The sequence below is a fragment of the Triticum urartu genome, chromosome 5, assembly GCF_003073215.2.
Source record: "Triticum urartu cultivar G1812 chromosome 5, Tu2.1, whole genome shotgun sequence".
In the NCBI taxonomy this organism is placed as follows: domain Eukaryota; kingdom Viridiplantae; phylum Streptophyta; class Magnoliopsida; order Poales; family Poaceae; genus Triticum; species Triticum urartu.
In genome coordinates this window covers 298,848,387-298,864,609 of record NC_053026.1, presented here as the reverse complement: position 1 = coordinate 298,864,609, position 16,223 = coordinate 298,848,387, and the positions used below count along the sequence as shown (strand labels likewise).

General features: G+C 47.5%; 2 protein-coding genes across 3 annotated transcripts; both read right to left on the bottom strand.

The window, feature by feature from the left end:
- Positions 1–3,764: 3,764 nt before the first annotated feature.
- On the bottom strand, positions 3,765–7,246 carry LOC125508684. Its single transcript, XM_048673455.1, has one exon. It carries the CDS (start codon positions 5,574–5,576, stop codon positions 3,807–3,809), a length of 1,770 nt encoding a protein of 589 aa, XP_048529412.1. The 5' UTR covers positions 5,577–7,246; the 3' UTR covers positions 3,765–3,806.
- A 1,927-nt stretch (positions 7,247–9,173) lies between these two features.
- LOC125508683 (UDP-glucosyltransferase UGT13248) lies at positions 9,174–15,942 on the bottom strand. 2 transcript variants are annotated; one of them, XM_048673452.1, is made up of 3 exons: positions 14,994–15,917; positions 9,763–10,147; positions 9,174–9,646 (listed from the first exon to the last, which is right to left on the bottom strand). In XM_048673452.1, the coding sequence occupies exons 1-3, from the start codon at positions 15,696–15,698 to the stop codon at positions 9,309–9,311; spliced, it is 1,428 nt and encodes a 475-aa protein (XP_048529409.1). In that variant the 5' UTR covers positions 15,699–15,917; the 3' UTR covers positions 9,174–9,308. The 2 variants fall into 2 exon arrangements, with proteins under 2 accessions (XP_048529409.1, XP_048529410.1); XM_048673453.1 differs by lacking the exon at positions 9,174–9,646 and adding an exon at positions 14,179–14,282 and having other exon boundaries at positions 9,978–10,147; positions 14,994–15,942.
- Positions 15,943–16,223: the final 281 nt, after the last annotated feature.

The window sequence follows — 16,223 nt, the reverse complement described above, 5'->3', positions numbered from 1 at the left end:
GTATTTTGTAGTGATGATAGCAACAGCAACGGAAAAGTAAATAAGCAAAGAACAATATATGGAAAGCTCATAGGAAATGGATCGGTGATAGAGAATTATGCCGGATGCGGTTCATCATGTAACAGTCATAACCTAGGGTGACACAGAACTAGCTCCAGTTCATCAATGTAATGTAGGCATATATTCCGAATATAGTCATGCGTGCTTATGGAAAAGAACTTGCATGACAGCTTTTGTCCTACCCTCCCGTGGCAGCGGGGTCCTTACGGAAACTAAGGGATATTAAGGCCTCCTTTTAATAGAGTACCGGAACAAAGCATTAACACATAGTGAATACATGAACTCCTCAAACTACGGTCATCACCGATAAGTATCCTGATTATTGTCACTTCGGGGTTAACGGATCATAACACATATAGGTGACTATAGACTTGCAAGATAGGATCTAGAACTCTCATATATTGATGAAAACATAATAGGTTCACATCTGAAATCATGGCACTCGGACCCTAGTGACAAGCATTAAGCATAGAAAAATCATAGCAACATCAATCTCAGAACATAGTGGATACTAGGGATCAAACCCTAACAAAACTAACTCGATTACATGATAGATCGCATCCAACCCATCGTCGTCCAGCAAGCCTACGATGGAATTACTCACGCACGGCGGTGAGCATCATGAAATTGGTGATGGAGGATGGTTGATGATGACGATGGCGACGGATTCCCCTCTCTGGAGCCCCGAACGGACTCCAGATCAGCCCTCCCGAGAGGTTTTAGGGCTTGGTGGCGGATCTGACCGAAACACAATATATAGAGTTGGAGTTGGAGTCGGAGGAGCTCCAGGGGGGCCACGAGGTAGGGGGCGCACCCTAGGGGGGCAGGCGCGCCCCCACCCTCATGGACAGGTGGTGGGCCCCCTGGCCTTCATATTTTGCAGGTATTTTTTATATTTTCCAAAAAGTTGCTCCGTGAAGTTTCAGGTCATTCCGAGAACGTTTGTTTCTGCACATAAATAACACCATGGTAATTCTGCTGAAAACAGCGTCAGTCCGGGTTAGTTCCATTCAAATCATGCAAGTTAGAGTCCAAAATAAGGGCAAAAGTGTTTGGAAAAGTAGATACGACGGAGACGTATCAGACGTGCAACAAAGAGTCACTCCAAAGTCACTAATAGTGGAGAATAAACGAAGAGATTACTGTAGGGTACGAAACCGCCTCAAAGTTATTCTTTCTGATCGATCTATTGGGTTATTCCTATAAGTGTCACAAATAGCCCTAGAGTTCATACTAAAATAACACCTTAAGACATACATCAACCAAAACCCTGATGTCACCTAGATACTCCAATGTCACCACAAGTATCCGCGGGTTTGATTATACGATATGCATCACACAATCTCAGATTCATCTATTCAAACCAACACAAAGAACTTCAAAGAGTGCCCCAAAGTTTCTACCGGAGAGTCAAGACGAAAACGTGTGCCAACCCCTATGCATAAATTCACAAGATCACAGAACCCGCAAATTGATCACCAAAACATACATCAAGTAGATCACGTGAATATCCCATTGTCACCATAGATAAGCACATGCAAGACATACATCAAGTGTTCTCAAATCCTTAAAGACTCAATCCAATAAGATAACTTCAAAGGAAAAACTCAATCCATTACAAGAAGGTAGAGGGGGAAAAACATCATAAGATCCAACTATAATAGCAAAGCTCGCGGTACATCAAGATCGTGCCAAATCAAGAACACGAGAGAGAGAGAGAGATCAAACACATAGTTACTGGTACATACCCTCAGCCCCGAGGGTGAACTATTCCCTCCTCATTGTGGAGAGCGTCGGGATGATGAAGATGGCCACCGGTGATGATTTCCCCCTCCGACAGGGTGCCGGAACAAGGTCTCAATTGGTTTTTTGTGGCTACAGAGGCTTGCGGCGGCGGAACTCCCGATCTAGGTTCTGTTCTGGAGGTTTGGGGATATATAAAAGGTGTTGGCGTCGAGAACAAGTCAGGGGAGTCCATCAGGGGCCCACAAGGTCAGGGGCGCCCTAGGGGGGGGCGCTGCCCACCCTTGTAGTGCCCTCGGGACTCCTGTGGTGCATCTCCGGTACTCCGTGGGCTTTTTTTGGTCCATAAAAAATCATCGTAAAGTTTCAGGTCAATTGGACTCCATTTGATATTCCTTTTCTGCGAAACTCAAAAATAAGGAAAATACAGAAACGGGTACTGGCTCTAGGTGAATAGTTTAGTCCCAAAAATCATATAAAATAGTATATAAATGCATATGGAACATCCAAGATAGATAATATAATAGCATGGAACAATCAAACATTATAGATACGTTGGAGACGTATCAACTCCTACATATTCTACGAAGATCTTTATCGGTTGAACCGTTATGACAACATACGTAATTCTCTTTGTCCATTGGTATGTTACTTGCCCAAGATTCGATCGTCGGTATCCATATACCTAGTTCAACCTCGTTACCGGCAAGTCTCTTTACCCGTTCTGTAATACATCATCTTGTAACTAACTCATTAGTCACTTTGTTTGCAAGGCTTCTTATAATGCGCATTACCGAGAGGGCCCAGAGATACCTCTCCGATACTCAGAGTGACAAATCCTAATCTTGATCTATGCTAACCCAACAAACACCTTCGGAGATACCTGTAGTGCATCTTTATAATCACCCAGTTACGTTGTAATGTTTGATAGCACACAAGGCATTCCTCCGGTATCCGGGAGTTGCATAATCTCATAGTCGAACGAATATGTATTTGACATGAAGAAAGCAATAGCAATAAAACTGAACGATCAATATGCTAAGCTAACGGATGGGTCTTGTCCATCACATCATTCTCCTAATGATGTGATCCCGTTTATCAAATGACAACACATGTCTATGGTTAGGAAACTTAACCATCTTTGATTAACGAGCTAGTCTAGTAGAGGCTTACTAGGGACACGGTGTTTTGTCTATGTATCCACACATGTATCAAATTTCCGGTTAATACAATTCTAGCATGAATAATAAATATTTATCATGATATAAGAAAATATAAAATAACAACTTTATTATTGCTTCTAGCACATATTTCCTTCAGCACCCTCGGCGTGCTACACATGTTTGTAGGATGATTGTTTCAACACGCTGCAGGTGAACGTGGTCATTCTGGAGGTGAATGATTCTTTCATAGAATGGTGAGCTCGGACACGGGACAGTTTTGGACAGCCGGACAAATGGGGTTTCGACTCAATGGTGTTCGCCACCGCCTGGCATATGTGGAAACAAAGGAACGCGAGGGTGTTCAATCTCGTGGAACATATCAGAACTCCAAGCGCAACAAATTCTAGAGGAGATCAAGGCTTGGAAACAAGCCGGTGTGGGAGTGGCAGGGCTGCGTAGATCCGTGAGGGAGTAGACTAAGGTTTTCTTGTTGGTGTATGTATACCTACGATAAAAAAAAATCACAGCCCTGCAAAAAAAAATCAAAGGTTATACTTTGTAATCTGATATTCCCTTCGTTTCAAATTACTCGTCACAGAAACGGATGTATCTAGAACTAAAATACATCTAGATACATTCATACTTGTGACAAGTAATTCAGAACGGAGGGAATACATGCTATACTTTGCAAACTGCAACTGCCGTCGCGAATTACAGAGTTATGTACAGTTGATTGTGAATCTTGTTGCTCTATGCAAACAGTAAAATCCTAAAACTATTTACATAATAATCTTTAAATTCTTTTTTCCGCAAAAAATCATCTTTAAATTCAATGCCCCCCTAAAGAATAAATCCCCTTGTGTACAAAAGGACGAGCAAGGACACCATGGTGACCACATTGATCATCCTCCTCACCTTCTCCACCCTCCACCTTCCACCAGACAATCCATGGTCCACCATTTCTCCATTGGAAGCCAACAAAGACGATCCATCCTCCTCTACCACGTCGATCGCCTCCATCTTCTTCTCAACACGAACGACATTGCATTGCTCGCATGTGCCATCGTCCCCCGCCACCGCAACCTGAACCACAGCCGGTGGAACCATTTCGTCATGAACAACCACCACCAAGTGCCCGTCTGATTTTGATGACCCCTCGTGATCCGACGCCGCAATCGCAATCCTGTGCGGCGCGGTGAGCACTGGCTCGTCGTTCGTGGCGGCGGCGACGGCCTTCCTGTGGAAGAAGCTCTCGTCTTCGATGTGGTAGCGGCTCGCCGTGCGCACCTCCTGCGCCAGCGCGCACGGCCAGCAGAACAGCCACCGTGCGTAGTCCGTGGCCGACTTGGAGCCGCAGCAGGCGGCGCTCCCCGGGAGCCGGAACTTTCTCCTCATCTGGATCCTCCAGTACCCGCCATAGAGGAGGCCGCCGGCGCAGAGCAGCACGCCGGCGCTACCGAGTACGTCGCCGACGGCCACGTCGTGGACGTGGAGCGCCGTGACGCCCAACACCCACAGCGGCGCGAAGCATAGGAGCGCGAACGTGGTGGCGTGCACGCACGCGTTGCCGAAGCCGAGCCTCTCCGCGTTCCACCCGAAAACGCAGAAGGTGCAGGAGAGGGAGAGGCAGCACCCCGCCGCCGCGCCCCCGCCGCAGTCGAACATGCCGCCCGCCCACTCCGGCTCGACCACCGCCACGGCGTGCGCCGCCTTGGTGGGGCATTGCTGCCTCAGCGAGGCGGCGTCGGAGCACGCGGCGAGGTCGCCGCACGGGTCTTTTCCCAGCGGGCTGCACACGGTGTACACGACGGCGGCGACCGGCGCACCGACGCCGAGCGCGAAGAAGCCGTCCTCCGCGAGCTCGGGGCGGGACCTCTCGGTGAAGCCCCAGTAGAGCCAGCACAGCGCGTACTGGCAGACGACGGTGAGGTGGAGCAGCGCGACGACGACGGCCATGTGCGCGCGCTCGCCGCGGCGCGGTGGGCCACCGCCCTGCTTGCCGCAGTAGGCGGCGCGGAGCTCGGCGGCGTCGCCGGGCAGGCGCCAGCGGCAGAGCAGGAAGGCGTGGTGGAAAAGTGCCGGGTGCTGGTAGAGGCTCATGAGCGTGAAGAGCGCGTTGAGCACCTGGTTGTTGACCTCGACCCAGTGCGCCCTCGCCGCCGGCGCCGGGAACGCCCGGTCGAGGAGCCCGAGGAGGAGGAGCGCGAGCATGCCGCCGGAGGCGCCCACGCAGAGGAGCCAGAGCAGCAGCGCGATGTTCATGGGGTGCTTGACCCACTCCCTGCACGTCGCGCGCACGGAGCCCCAATCCACCTCCGACGCCGGGCCGCCGCGCCAGAAACCGAGCCATTCTGACCGACGAGGCTTGTCTAGGAGGGGGTCGGGTTGTGGGACGCGGTAGCTGGCGAGTAACGGGGCGCGCGCGGCGGCGGCGTCGCCATTGCTGTCACGAGGAAGAAGCATTGCACTTCGCGGACGGAGCGCCGCCGGCAACTGCGGACAGCACGATCCCAGTGGAGTACTCGTATGTAGTAGTAGCAGTGGATGGTTAAAAGTTGTTTTAAGTTTGGATTTGGAGTAAACGTGGCGGTTTTGGGGAGCGGAATCCATCAACCCCGGCTGCTGGCCTGCTGCCGTCGGACGGTCAGAGTTGGGTGCTGCTCCAGTTCACCTGGAACTGGAAGGAAGGAACGTTGGCTAGTCAATTCTGAACGATTAACTTTCCAGAACTGAACTGTTGTAGCATCGTACAATTGAGAAAATTTCAATGGTGTGGTTTCAGCTGCCGTTCTGGACTTGATCGAAAGATTTCTTCCCCGGGGCCGAGGGAGAGGCGAGACCCGTGCCTGTCAACTGTCATGGTGGTTGGGACTCGGGTGGGCATGGGGTCCCTCGGAGACGCACAGCACAGCCAATCTGGGCTAGCGCATCCAAAGCAACAACAGTGCTGTGCGCTGTGGCGTGGCGTGGCGCGTGGGGTGGGGTGGATGCAAAGCGGGAGCATCCTGCCAATGCAAGGATGATTGGAGCAAGTGCCTCGGGGGAATGCACAGATAACTGGAATAAAGTCATTCGTGTGTGAAGGGATGCATGAACTAATGTATAGGCGTTTAGTTTCCGGTGGTGGAATCAAGGGGCACAACATGGATGCTTGAGGGTGTTGCGGGAAGTCATGTCAGCTAAGATGAAATTATCATGTGATGGATGGAAATTCGTGGTGGACGATTTGGGAGCCCCGAGCGTGTCATGCAATCGGAGAAGTTCGGCTTGGTTGGACTAGATAGTCTGACGGATCGACGTGAGTCGGTTGGTACAGAAGACGATGGTGAGATTGGCGACAGCGACATAGGAGCGTGATGCTGATGGTGACCGACTTCTGGGGCGTGGAAACACGTGGCGCAGGTCTGAGGACTTGTGTGGCTTCCACAAGACTATGGCGCGGGGTTGATTCAAGACGGTGCACATGAGAGCTTGAAGTCGACGAGGCGCGGGGGTGGATTGATCATCTATCATGGAGTCATGTTGAAGGTGGAGCTGGAGTCTGGAGGACTTCACTCGGTGCTAATTGAGGGGCTACGACGTAAGTGCACACAGAGTCGAAGCCTATTCAGCAAGGGGAAAAAAGTGAGTGACATGCAGTTCGGACTGGAGCCCAGTGGTCTGATGGAAGTGTGAAATTCGTCATCGGTCGGCGATGATCGGTGGTACTCTGCAGTGAGGGTTGAGTGGTGTGGGTTCGCAACCCTTGAGACTCGACCGGGACAGCGAAGGCTCGACGCGATAATAGCGGCGAGGCGTGCGGTATGCATGGTGCATGGAGACGGACCATGGCTCTGGTGGTCATACATGTGGTGAGACAACTGCCAATTTGACTCGGGATGACTACAAGCAATGGTGAAATTTCTTCAAGTTTCAGACAGGCTGTCAAGAAAGGAGCGGTGATGTTGAGTTCAGGTAACTCTTATGTGTGACACCCAATATGTAAGTTGTTCACTTTCACGCAGATTAGTGATCGGTGTGTGATGGCGTTGACGGATACTCTGAAAGTTGGGAGCACAAACTAGAGTAACAAGGAACTTGATTTTGCTCGAGTGTTGACTGTGGTCATGAAAAGAAGGGACTACAAGTTGCGGGTGGAATCATATGGAGTCTTTGAAGTAGCAGCGGTACTCATGGGATAAGCTCAAGTCCAATGTACATGGAAGTTTGACGCATTGAAGAATTCAAGGTAGTGAAAAATATTCGTCAAGGTGGAGTTTGTTAGAGTTGTGTCGAATATAGTGTACAAGGTAGGTTACAGTTGGACTTGTAGTAGTATTGTGTTTAGATAGGATGTGGAGTCGTGTCCTAGTAGGACACTTGTATCCTAGGCCTCTCATATATAGCGGGGCTAGACACACGATGTAACCTATGGCAACATAATAGCACAGGCGCGCAAGGGGGGAGCAGGCGACGTGTGCCGACGCCCGGGTGGCCAGGGTGCGCTATTGTGACGGTGTCACGGGGAAGAGCGCCCGTAGTCAGGCGCCGGGGATGTAGCCATATCGGTGAACCTCGTTAACAAATCTCGGTGTCGTGCTTGTGTGATTGCTTGGTCCTCGGATGATCGACGGTATGCCTCGGATTTATTCTAACACGGAAGCCCTAACTTTGTTGGACGGTGACAGCGCTCACGGCGCCATCCCCTTCTTGAAGGCGCCGCTTTGGAAACTTTGGTGTTGAGTGACGCTTACGGGTGGTGGGCGACGACGGGGACTATCCTAGCATGGATCTGCGTCCATTGCTTGGAGATGGACTCGCGTAGGTGAAATTTGTCATGATGGCGTCGATGACAAAGGGACCTGTCAAGGTTGGAACCTCAATTTGCTTTTAAGATGGACTAGTGAAAGATGGCGGCGACGACACATGTGAGTGCGTCGGACCAGTTTGTGCCCCGGACCCGGTATATGGCTCGGTCGGGGCCTCCAGCTTTAGATGTTAGGCTTATGTGAGAGGTCTGAATATTTGGCCCAGTTTGCACCTTTTCATCATATGGATTAAAGTAACGACAAATGTTTATAAGATAACGGATTCAGACATATTGTTGTACTACTTTGTAAAGTCCTTAAGAGTAATTAATAAAATGATTGTATGCATCTGTTAGATGCAGAGACGGGGGTCATCTTTCTTTTCTAAAAAAAGATGTTTAGTTTTTTATATATTTTTTCCATTTAATTCTCTTAAAAAGAATGACATGTACCTTTTTCTAAACTCGACGAAATTACTAATGTGCTGGTCTCGGCTAGTTCGCGCCTTATATGGGCTTAGTGTGAGGTGGCAGGTTAGACAAGGTATCCTTTCATTCCTCGGTTGTCGTCGACAAGGGTGCCATTTTGGGATCCGGCTTGCTTGTTCCTTCCTCATGCTCCCATCCGTGCACCCACTTCATCTTACGGCTGTCTTTTTTTTCTAATCTAATCATCTCCTCCCTGATTTTAAGAGGGTGGGGCCGGGTCTTATTTTATTCCAATCAAATCATGCCACGTATGCGGGAGTACGGATGGGTGCACGCCGGGGGAGCAGGCAAGTCTTGTCCGCCGTTTTGACATGTTGCACACTTATTTCGAAGCACTATTTATTGCATAACTATGTTTATATTTATTTTTTATTTTAGATCCATCAGGCTGGTTGTAATGGGGAATATCATATACTAGTATCATGCATATGATACTAGTGTATGATACTACCTCCCTAATGCATAGTATCACATATTAGTATCATGTAGTACTTTATTTATTGCCATGCATGACACAAAGTAGCATAGCATTTATTATAATACGGTATCATGATATGATACTCCACCCTCTCTTTCTTCATTTAATACTATGACACCTCATCAAAATTGCCTAGTTGGCATGCATGATACTAGTTATGATACTACCATTACGACCAGCCTTATTGTGTTAGGCTGGCCATAGTGAAGAGTATCATATACTAGTATCATGTATATGATACTAGTGTATGATACTATATACATCATGCATAGTATTATAGACGGTACCATTTATTGTCATGCATGACACATGAGAGAGTATTTTCTTTAGGAACCCTCACCTCCTACTTTGATAAATGCCAAGTAATAATTGGGGGAGAGGGCTATCTACAAATAATGCAGTGCACTTTCCAGACCAGAATCACATATAACATGTTAAAAAACCGCGCGTCGTATAAAGTCCAACATACTTTTAAATTTGAAGAAGATATCACTACAATTACATATGAAAAATGTCAGTCACTCTAAACTTTTATAAGGCCAAAATCACTGTCTACTTGCTTATATTAAAGTACAACATTGTTCAAACTTTATATTGATGAATATTTGGTAGCGAATTCAGCGATATTCTTGTCTGAACTTCCTCCTTCCCGCATTGCCTCCTTGACCTTTTGCATCCACTTCACAGCATTTCTTTTGTACTTATCATTTCTCTCCACATCCATCATCTCTCTAATGCACCTCTCAACCTCCTCCATCTTTAGATATCCATTATTGTCCTTCCGTACACGCACACCCATGCTCCATGCACTCTCCATATACTTTGCAATGGTGGGTTGGTCTGCCCAATGCGGAATACCCACAAGAGGTACACCATTAGCAAGTGCCTCTAGTGTCGAGTTCCATCCACAATGGGTAACAAAGCAACCTGCATGTATGTCAGGAATTAAAAACTAAAATATAATTATCACCATCGTTTTGTCATATCTTGTAATAACTTTGTGCAACAAAGAATGAAAAGAAATATGTTGTGTGATATCATACCAATAGCCCTATGTGCAAGAACCTCAAGTTGGGGACACCATGAGACAATTAATCCAATCTTCTCACATTTTTCCCTGAGTTCTTTGGATAACTTGTGTTCCTCGTTGGACCTTACAACCCAAAGAAAAGGTTTGCCAGAATTGTACAGTCCATTGCCAAGCTCCTCTAGCTGGGTTGCATCATAATTAGAGACGGTCCCATAGGACACCAGCACAACGGATGAATTGCTTTGCTTCTCTAGCCAATCCATGCACAGTGCATCACCGTTGAAAAAGTTAAAACCATATGATTTATTCGATGGTAGGCGATCATCGTCGAGGTAGAATGATGGCAAGGTTGGGCCAACCATCTTCGCTCTCCATGTTAATTCCATGTACTCTGCCTCCTGCTCAAATGACAATGTGTCAAAGATCAATTTCTATTTGAACCCAACGAAGCAGAATCGAGCATAGGCACAACCTATTCATAGGAGCGAGTTTGTTTGTTCCTAACCACATAAATTTCGCCGCGGAAAAGAAGCATATGGACTCGATTCACAGCTCACACCGGATGTGCCATATTTATTCACTAGGGTAACATATGCACATTCTGTGAAGTAAAATCAAGCATAGACGCATTGAGGCTCCCGCAAATCTCAAACCTCATTTGATGTTATGGGTTCTCCTCATACTATAAATATAAAATATAAACTCATATAAAACTACAATGGTGTACTATATCGAGTTATTGGCTAACAAGTAAATTCGTGTTTTGTATATGTGTTTGATTCGCAGGATTCTAAAACCCGGGCATAAGAAAAAACATAGGATTAATTCTAAAAAAACATAGGATTAAAATGTCATACTCATCTCAATCCTACAGGTTTTTGTGTTGTTTGATTGCATCATAAGAAAAACAAATGAGAATGGATGCTATTCTATGGGAAGTAGTACAAAAAATTCCATCGAAAAAATTCCTATAAGATTCAATCATACTCTCTTCGTCCCAAAATAAGTGTCTTAACGTCAGTATAACTTTGTATTAAAGTTAGTACAAAGTTGAGACACTTATTTTGAGACAAAGGAAGTATGAATCAAACAATCTAACTTAGGAAATTTTTCTAAGGATTCTAATTCTTCAAAAGTCCTATGAAAATCCTTTGAACCAAGGAGCCCTCTTAGCATGGTCTCCCACATTATAAGTTTATAACTTGTCCGAATGTATTTTGGAGGCAATTTTACGCTTACCATTTCTTGGTTATGCCCAAAATGTGCACGCGCTGCAACCATAAACAGCATGTGTGTTGTGTGCAATTTATAATAACCAAACATCTATTCCAGGCAAACTTTTTGCCGTGAGAATCAGCCACTTGGGTGAAAAAGACCCGTGATGTACTGCGTACATGACGCGTGGTATTAATTTGGTAGGCTGGGGGGTAAAAACGCCTGGTGGCTCTAGGCTTGCGATCAAATTTTTGTTAACGTGTGTGCTGAATTCTTGGATGCGGTTGGGTGCGGTTAGCATTATTGGGTGCACGTGGGCCAGCATGGTTTCACGTTGAAAAGTTTGCCCAACCAGAGACCGAAGCGTGCATTAATTTGATACGTGGAGGGGTTTCCTGATGATCGCAGCGATTTCAACGTGGATTTGGGACATTCTTCTGGTTTTGTTGTCGCTTCGTGCATGTGATTTGACTGGGCCCGCTGGTTTTGCGTGGTTTCTGTGGACTCTTCCAAATATATCGGAGTGTGCATGCGTGTCCCAGATAGATCGCTATCTCTTCTCTCCGTTTCCTCCGCGTGTCCTTCTCTCTGTGGATGGAAGGATCACGAGAAGCTTCGTGGTTTCTCGATCTGTGCCGCCTACCGCTTATCCACCGCCCCACCCACATGTCGCCGCTCAACCGTCGTGCCGCCTATAAAAGGCCCTCTTCCCCATGCCATTCTCATCTTTCGACCATGCCCGTCGTCCGCCACAACCGTGCCAAGATGGGACTCCTCCTGCTTTCACGCGCGCGGATGAGGGACACCCTGCTCTGGCTCCGATCGGCGATCGGCTATGGGGTTCAGGAGCAGCAGCAGCCGGACGACGCCACAGCGAGCAGCGATGCCAGCAGCGCAACAACGGCGGACCCGGCAGAGTGGAGTCGTGTCCTGCGAGAAGCGGGCTCAGCAGGGCGCCACGCTATGCAGCCATGTCAGAAGATTCTGTGGATTGCCAAAGGGGAGGAGACAGGAGGAGAGGACTCTTCAGATGGTGAGAGCTAACGACGGTGCGTGGGGCCGACGACGGGCATGGCGAGCAGCGATAATGCAGTGTGTTTGTTGTTCGTGTGCAAATAAGGGGGTCCGCAAGGAGTAGCGAGCAGAAGCAACACAAGACGACGGCAGCGGCACGATGCTCTCACCTCAGGTTTCTCCTTCCCTCACTCTTCCTCCGCTTCCACTCTTCCTTCTTTTCACTGCTCGATGTCGTGTTGTCGTTGTTTGTCCTGGAAGGCGGAAGCAACGACGGCAGGGGCAGCAGTGCAGGTACAGGTCGCCCACCGTCGTGGTCTGGACATTTGATCAGTCTCGAGCTAACCTCCCCTTGGATTCAATTCTTGCTCCTCGAGTACACTAGATTTTTCCCATGATTCTTTTTCCGGCCTGGAGATCAGCCTAGAAATCCTCCTTCCCCGCTTTGTTCTGATTGTTTATTTCATAGGAGTTCTATTGCTGAATGGTGGCAAACCAGGAGGTGGCGGCAGAATGTGACAATGACGGTGGATGTGATGCGCGTCACAATGGCGGTCCCTGGCAGAGCTCATGCCGTTTGAGCTCGACACCGCAACAACTGCGGCCTCTGTGTGTCAATCGCCACCACCTTGATATTAGTATAGAAAATCAATATTTTATTTGTTCTTCGTATGAATGGCCAACCCTATATGAATTCAGGTTTGGGGATCTTGCTTCATATCCTGTTTGAAACTTGGAATTTTGATTGTCAAGCATAGCGTTACTTTCACGGTCGCCTGCATATTTTTCTGGTGGCTTACAAGGCAAAACACACATCATGGAATGCAGGGAGAACACAAATTTATTTTGCTCTTTGTACTTCTATTAGATAGGCCATACTGCAGGAAGAATGTGGATCTATGTTGCTCTTTCTACTTTTATTAGATAGGGCAAATTCTGTTTGTTTCATTAATGTCTTCGTTACTGACGGTACTGATATGTAAATTTAACATTGATGTTTAATGGTGTGACATGATTTACACGAATTGGTATTTTGATCCCTTGGGATGTTACAGGTGCTGACAATCTGATACCATTAGAATTGGCCCTCAAATTGCAACCAAGATTAGAGCTGCCTGCCTCGGTCTGTGCAAGAACTTTTTTACTTTATCTATTTTGTAAGAGCACTACAGTCTACACCAGTTGTTTGGAAACCCCAAATTTGAGATTTGGTGAGAATGAATGTACGTGTTTGAACCTTTCTGCAGAACCTGAATCTCATGATGGTACAGAGAGGGAAGTATGCCAGAGATAGACATGTTAGTTTATAAGTATATCAGAATACAATCATACAATGCAGAATTGGCCTGTTACATATTCTACTCATCCCTCCCTCCCCCACAATCCACTGGATTGCATATGAAGAATGTCATTAAATAAGAGGTGGAAGGTCAAATCGGCAAGACTCCTTGTGAAGACCACTAGCCAAACAATCGGACTTCTTTTTAGCTGGTCTAGATTCAGTTTGTATAGCTTAGGTTTTGGCACTATCTTTTTGATATTTGAAGTCAATTCTATGATTTCTTTCACAGATGTGCCAAGACGGGCAAGGACACCAAGCGGGGAGGGACATCGCCCAACACATGTCAGTTCTGAGATCCTTCTGGGCACTATTTCAATAAGATCTGATAAATTTTACCATTTCCCTATATTTAAAAAATCTTACAGTTCAGTTCAAAAAGAAGGGTATTATATGGTGCATAAATTAGTTGGCCCTGGTCCGTAGGCACTAGGCACCTAAGTGAGGAACCCAAAGAAGTGTTGTGGTAGTACAGAAATGGCAGTGTGCCACCTAAATTCTTGGATGATATTAGGCCGTGACTATGCATGTTATCTTGAGGTCTTGATTTTTTAGTAGGATGTCATGTGCTCTAAATATTATTTTCAGTAATAATGAAAGAATATAGGTGCCAACTGTAAATGTCTGAGAAAACTTACCCCATGGAGATGCATCTAAGTGCCACGTGAGCTTATATTTATATCAGCCGAACTAATTTTATAAATTGTTTCTTCTTCATGAATTTATCAATTAGTTTTATTAACTCATTGACATCGTCAAAATAAAACTAAATTTATTTTGTATCTCATTCGCTACTCTCCAGATCTGAGCTTCTCCTTTTTGCATTCGCAACAAAGAAGAGAAGAGGTGGAGCTAGCATACCTGCAGATGGGCTGGTGACGGTGAGGTCGCCCGCAAGTACACCCAACTCTGGCTGAGGATGCCGGCTCCTGCTTCATGTGGTTATGGAATATGTTGCTTTGTGGCTATTGGTTAAAGAATAGATAGTCAATTTACCTAAGTTTTCTTCCAGGAAAATTCATTGGATTTTGAATAGCTGATATATATATATATATATATATATATATATATATATATATATATATATATATATATATATATATATATATATATATATCAGTTGTCATGTCCAGCCATGCATGATGAATATGATTAATGAAGTTTCTCTCCTTTTGGGTCGTACAATCATCCCTCTGGCTCATAATGTATAGAGTTGTGTAATGCCTGCTCCTTGCTAAATATTCTGTTGCAAGTATCCAAGAAAATTGATGTTGCGCAAGAAGAGGTTCCTACAAAATCAGATTAGATCTGCTGCACCTTTTGGGAGTTGATGGATAGTTCTTCTTTCATTTTTCTTCTCAGTAACCAATAGTGTTTAATAATGCATTGAATTAATATAGGTAATTCGATGGTAGTTAACTAAGCTGAATAGTAGAAACTTTTCGGCCAATATATGTTAGCAAAAATTATAATGTGTTATTGTTCTTTGATTGAAAAATTCCAACATATACACGTGACGTATCGACGGGGCGCGGCGTGCCGCCGCGCGGGCACGGCTAGTTGTGGACGATTTCTTCAAGCTTGTATACAGAGAAAGTCTATCGTCCTACAGACGCTCACGTGATTTCGTCTTTACAGAACCCATCGAGTGACTAGAGCAGAGAAGTATGGCTCACCTTTGGCTCGAGGTCGCGGAATGAGTTGACGAGCACGTCGTCGGCGTCCTCCAGCCCCTCGAACTGCCCAACTGACACCTTGAGGAACACAGGCTGCGACTCCGGCACCGCCGCGAACGGCGGCATGTCCTCCGGTCCCAGCTCCACGCCGAGCGCTCCTCTCGCGAGCAGCGCGCGCCCGTCCGTCGCCGGCAGCGCCAGCCGCCCCGCCCACAGCTCCCCGTAGACGACGTCCACCGCGCACGGCTGGGAGAAGAAGGCCGCGGCCGCGACGCCGGACGCCTGCGCCACCCGCCGCGCCCACGCCAGGTGAGCGTCGTACACCAGCACGCGCACGGGCCGCCCCGCGCGCGCCTCCGACAGGAGGAGCTCCCGCAGCGTCTCGGAGCCCACGGCCGCCAGCCGCGAGACGTACTCCGCCATGTCCGGGCACGAGGCCATGCCGCCGGCGTCGCAGCCGTCGGAGATGGCGGCCACGTCGAAGGGCGCGCCGGGGGGCGGGGTGGTGGAGAGCACGTAGCGGGTGGCGACGAGTGTGGGGCGGAGGCCGTGGTACGCCAGGCGGCGGCCGAGCTGGAGCATCGGGTTGGTGTGGCCCTGCGCCCCCGGGTACGGGAGGAGCAGGACTCTCGCAGCACCGCCGCCGGCTCCGTGGCCGACGCTCGAGCTGGTGGTGGCTGTCGCCGCGGGGACCGTGGTCTCCATGTTTCAGCTCTGTTCTTGGTTTCTTTGGTGGGATTCCTCTTTGGTGTTGCAGATGTTCCAAGGATGGATAAATAAATAGGCGTCCAGGCAGTGTGGTGCCCAAGTTTCTCCCTGGCAAGGTCAAAGTTTGTGGCACGCGCGGCGAAACGGGATTTTGCCCTTTAGCCTGCTACCTTGATTCTTGTATATCCATGCTCAGCCATGGGATCGCTCTGGGTGTGTTTTCTGATGGCGAGGGAAGCAACGAGGAAGGTGGTGGTGGCGGTGGCGGTGGCGGTGGCATTCCACCTTCCCACGGCAGAACAAAGCAATCTAAGCTTTAAAAAAATGCGCAATATAATTATGTTCATCAAGGCAGAGAGCATTGACGTGCTCAAATGAAAAGTCAGGGAGGAAGGTGACACACAATTGTTAATTATGTATGCAGACTCATTGATTCGCGGTCCGTTAAAGATCCCACTACTTTTGGATTGCACAACACTACGTACTTCCTTTGTTTTTATTTACTCCGCATACATATTTTTT